The 4253-nt window shown below is 35.6% G+C and overlaps 2 protein-coding genes across 2 annotated transcripts; one reads left to right on the forward strand and one right to left on the reverse strand.

The window, feature by feature from the left end:
• Nucleotides 1-4: 4 nt before the first annotated feature.
• Nucleotides 5-3019, reverse strand: LOC100641230 (beta-ureidopropionase-like; the record flags this gene model as incomplete). Its single annotated transcript, XM_003391310.2, has 6 exons — nucleotides 2869-3019; nucleotides 2642-2816; nucleotides 2472-2559; nucleotides 2300-2394; nucleotides 2093-2254; nucleotides 5-136 (listed from the first exon to the last, which is right to left on the reverse strand). Coding segments are annotated over exons 1-6 (759 nt in total), but the record flags the coding sequence as incomplete, so codon positions are not given.
• Nucleotides 3020-3599: 580 nt separating this feature from the next.
• LOC100641355 (dehydrogenase/reductase SDR family member 11-like) lies at nucleotides 3600-4248 on the forward strand (the record flags this gene model as incomplete). The annotated part of the gene is made up of 3 exons (XM_003391311.2): nucleotides 3600-3896; nucleotides 3952-4161; nucleotides 4207-4248. Coding segments are annotated over exons 1-3 (384 nt in total), but the record flags the coding sequence as incomplete, so codon positions are not given.
• Nucleotides 4249-4253: the final 5 nt, after the last annotated feature.

A 4253-nucleotide genomic window follows, 5' to 3' on the forward strand; every position in this document is an offset into this window, starting at 1 on the left:
CAATCTCTGCTCCATTAATGCCATAGCCTAGCCAATTTAACGGATGATGACGTCCATAGCAAATGTTCACAGCAATCCTTCCATACGCAGTCTGGAACACTTTATGTCCGGTATTACCTTCCATATAATATGTGGACTAAAGTAACAACAACAACAACAACATAACAACTATAACAAGTAATGATGATAATGAATGATAGTTGGTACAGGGTTTCCCACAGGATTTTCATGCAGTTTTTTCTTGTCAGTAGTTTGTAAGACCATGTACTATTATATAGTACAGGGTACTACAGTACAGGGTGTTTGGCCAAATTTTACCAAAAGTGACTAGAAGAAAATTCTTAATTTTTGTAATTTTTGCTAATACATATACATGTGTAGCAGGTTTGAGACAATTCCAATCAAAATTGGATTTTTTATGAATTTTTAAAGCTACTCACAAATTGGGCCTAAGTCCTTGTACTATTTTATTTATTTTTCATTTCTTTCCATTATTACTCTATTTTCTCATTTCTTAGGCTACTATTTATACTTGTCATGTGTTTATTTTTTAATAATGTTCATTTAAGGGCTCAGTTCCCTTCTACACTGTACAGAGGCGTCGACCAAATTTCACCAAAAATGACAAGGAAAGAATTCTTCATTTTTATAATTTTTTTCTGATACATATACCTGTACATATGTTGTATAGCAAGTTTGAGATGATTCCAATCAAAATTGGATTTTTAATGAATTTTTAAAAGTTACTCAAAATTGGGCCAAAGTCCCTGTACTATAGTACAGGGGCGTTGGCCAAATTTTGCCAAAAATGACCAGGAGAGAATTCTTCATTTTTATAATTTTTTCTAATACATATACCTGTATGTATGTTGTATAGCAAGTTTGAGATGATTCCGATCAATATCAAATTTTTTATGAATTTTTTTAAGTTACTCAAAAATTGGGCCAAAGTACCTGTACTGTAGTACAGGGGCGTTAGCCAAATTTTGCCAAAAATGACCAGGAGAGAATTCTTCATTTTTATAATTTTTTCTAATACATATACCAGTATGTATGTTGTATGGCAAGTTTGAGATAATTCCGATCAAAATTAGATTTTTTATGAATTTTTAAAGTTACTCAAAAATTGAGCCAAAGTACCTGTACTCCAGTACAGGGACGTTGATCAAATTTCACCAAAAATAATTAGGACAGAATTCTCCATTTTAATAATTTTTTGATACACACACATGTACTTATGTTGCATACCGTATATCAGGTATATTTCAATGCATTAATAATTTCAGAAGAAGCAATCCATTGCGAAAATAAACATTATGAAATTTTAAAATATGCGGATAAAAAGAAATAGAAGATATGTGGTATTGTGCAATCATTATGAACACGTGGCTTCATAACTATCCATTGCTTCTAGCTCGAAGGCCATAAAGAGCCTTCTTTGCCAGTTAGAAGTGTTGCTAAGGTTGATTCAGAAGTAGAGAAGTCAGCAAATGCTTCGATTTACTTACTAGGCCAGGTGGTTCATGGAAATAATAGCAAGTAAAATATTTTCGGAATATAAAGGGCTTCCGAATTTTTCCATCACTGAACTTTAAAATTACACCACTTTTCATGCATTGAAATATACCCGATATACGGTATAAATTTTTGAGGTGATCAAATTTAGATTCTAAAGTTGTTCCTACTGTATCTGCTTGTCCTTGTCAGCTCATGAAGCATACTGCTCAGTTCACTCAGCAGAAACCCTGAGTGAGCACCTGGCTACACTCTAAGGCTGGACCCATTTTAAAGTTTTTAAAATTAACTACGCCCAGTTTATTATCAAGGAAATTAACATTAATTAAAGTTGCATGTACATTAGTAAATACCGTACAAGATGATTTATTGGCAGGAGTAATATTTGGCGAATTTGCCTGTGGAAAGAAATTCGCAGATTTTATATTAGTAATTTTGTGCCATGTGCCATTGAGCATGCTCAAATTGAAACAAATGGCGAATTTTATATTGGCAATTTCTTCATAGAACTTTCAATCACCAATATTCCTCACCAATAAATCATTTTGTACAGTAGTGCAGACTAAATTTGACATACTTCATTGAAGTCTCCAACTCTTGGTATGTGATTCTTGCGTGTTTTTCCCAGTACTTTACCAGTGTTTGATATGATGACGGCAGTGTTGAAAAGGATTCCACCATGATTGGCATCTCTTTCAAGTATTGAAGACACGATTACCATATTGTAACGGGCAGCCATCTTTGAAAAATAATTATTATAGAAATATTTATTTTTAAAACTCACCTCTTGGCATAACTTTATCGTGGGGCCATCTTCTGCTGATTCTGCAAATTCAGTCCACGGATATTTCTCACGTGTGCAAAAGAAAAAAGGTTGAGCTGTTGAGGCAAATAAAAAAGAAAGGGAGAAAGAAGACCAAAACAGCGACAATAAAGTCAACATTATTTTCTCTTACGCCATGCTTCTTGATAGCAAATGATGTTCACACCGCAAAGCGAAGCTGTATGTGTTATTTCTTTAATGCGGTCCCAAAGTGCAGTTTTCTAAAATAACAAAGACATAGAAATGACAGCATTTCTGATTCTGCTTGTTGTTCACGCCCTTTTCTCACACCTATAATGATACCTGCTCTGAGATTGGAGCTGTTGTTGGCTTCACTATTTCGTTTTGGACCACAGCTATACGGACAATACGACGAGGGCGGCTCTCCTCCTCTCCTGACACAGGGAATTTGTATGCAGCCAGCTCAAAGTTTCCAGCTCCAGCTTTCTCTACTGCTTCACGTGGGAGCTCTATCTTACTAAGAATATAATACCGATGTAGTTAAACTATATCATAAGGTAGGGTCTCACGGTGTAGGAGCTCCATATAATATCCTTTTCATTTCAGACGCTTCTCTCTCGTCTAAAGCACTGGCTGATTTCTCCAGGAGAGTCTCTAAGCTTTCAACTTCAGCCATATTTCCCTGAGCTATTAATTGTAATGAGCCACACCCTCTTCCAGAGTATCTAGTGAGTAGTGACTGAAACCATGCTGGAACCAGGTCTGGTATTGGAGCAGGGATTGCTGCATCACTGGTAAAGAATGGTATGATAGTATTAGGAGTAGCAAGAGATGTGGAGAGGATAAAGGTTAGCTGATACCTAATATCCTTAAATATTAAAGTGTCTACGTTATCTAAAATCCCAGGAAGCGAAGGGCCTGAGACTAGGAGGGGCTATGATTAGTTTTAATTAATAGTTTTGCTAGCCAGACTAGACCTAAGTAGTGAATCTCTCCTTGTCATTTTTGACGAAGTTTTGCCAAAATCCCTGTACAAGGACTTTTACCAAATTGTTGGGTGCCTTTTAAAAATCCATAAAAAATTCAATTTTGATTGGAATGGGCTTAAATATTTTACACGACCTAAGTACATGTATATCCATCAGAAAAAATATATAAATTGAGGATTCTGTCTTTTTTAATTTTGGCAAAACTTGGCCCACAACCATGTACTAGAACACACACCATTAGGAGGATCGTGAGACTAGGTTTTAATATTCATGACTTATCTTTTGTCAGATAGTCTAGGTACAACTGCTAGTGGTAGCAAACTGAACATCTATACTATTATGGTGTTTGACAATGTCAGCTCATGAAGCATGTATGTTAAGCTCACTTAATTAGCATGCTTTGTGGGAAACCCTGACTTCAAGAGGGCTGGACTTGGCCATTAGTTTGGGTTCACAATTACAAACCACTGAACAAGATGGATCGCTGGTGTGGCAGAGTAGCATTAGTGACAGGAGCCAGTTCTGGTATTGGAGCAGGGATTGCTGCATCACTGGTAAAGAATGGTATGATAGTATTAGGAGTAGCAAGAGATGTGGAAAGAATAAAGGTTAGTTATGATAGTATGATCACTCAACAGGGTCTATGATTGAATATTTTTATAGAAATTATCAGATAGTCTAGGTACAACTGCTAGTGGTGGTAAACTGGTTGGTATGAAATGTGATGTTACTAATGAAGATGATATCAAGAGTGTATTTAGTTATGCTAAAGATCAGTTTGGTGGTATTGACGTGTGTGTCAATAATGCTGGATTATCTCATTCCTCTTCTTTATTAACTGGTGATACTAAAGAATGGAGGAACATGCTTGATGTAAATGATCCACAACTTTATTTTTGTATTAATTTCTTATGGCAGGTCATGATTTTGGCTCCTTGTATCATAACAAGAGAATTCATGAATCA

Source organism: Amphimedon queenslandica, unplaced genomic scaffold (genome assembly GCF_000090795.2).
Source record: "Amphimedon queenslandica unplaced genomic scaffold, v1.1 AMPQUscaffold_9775_Cont18037, whole genome shotgun sequence".
NCBI classification, from domain to species: Eukaryota; Metazoa; Porifera; class Demospongiae; order Haplosclerida; family Niphatidae; genus Amphimedon; species Amphimedon queenslandica.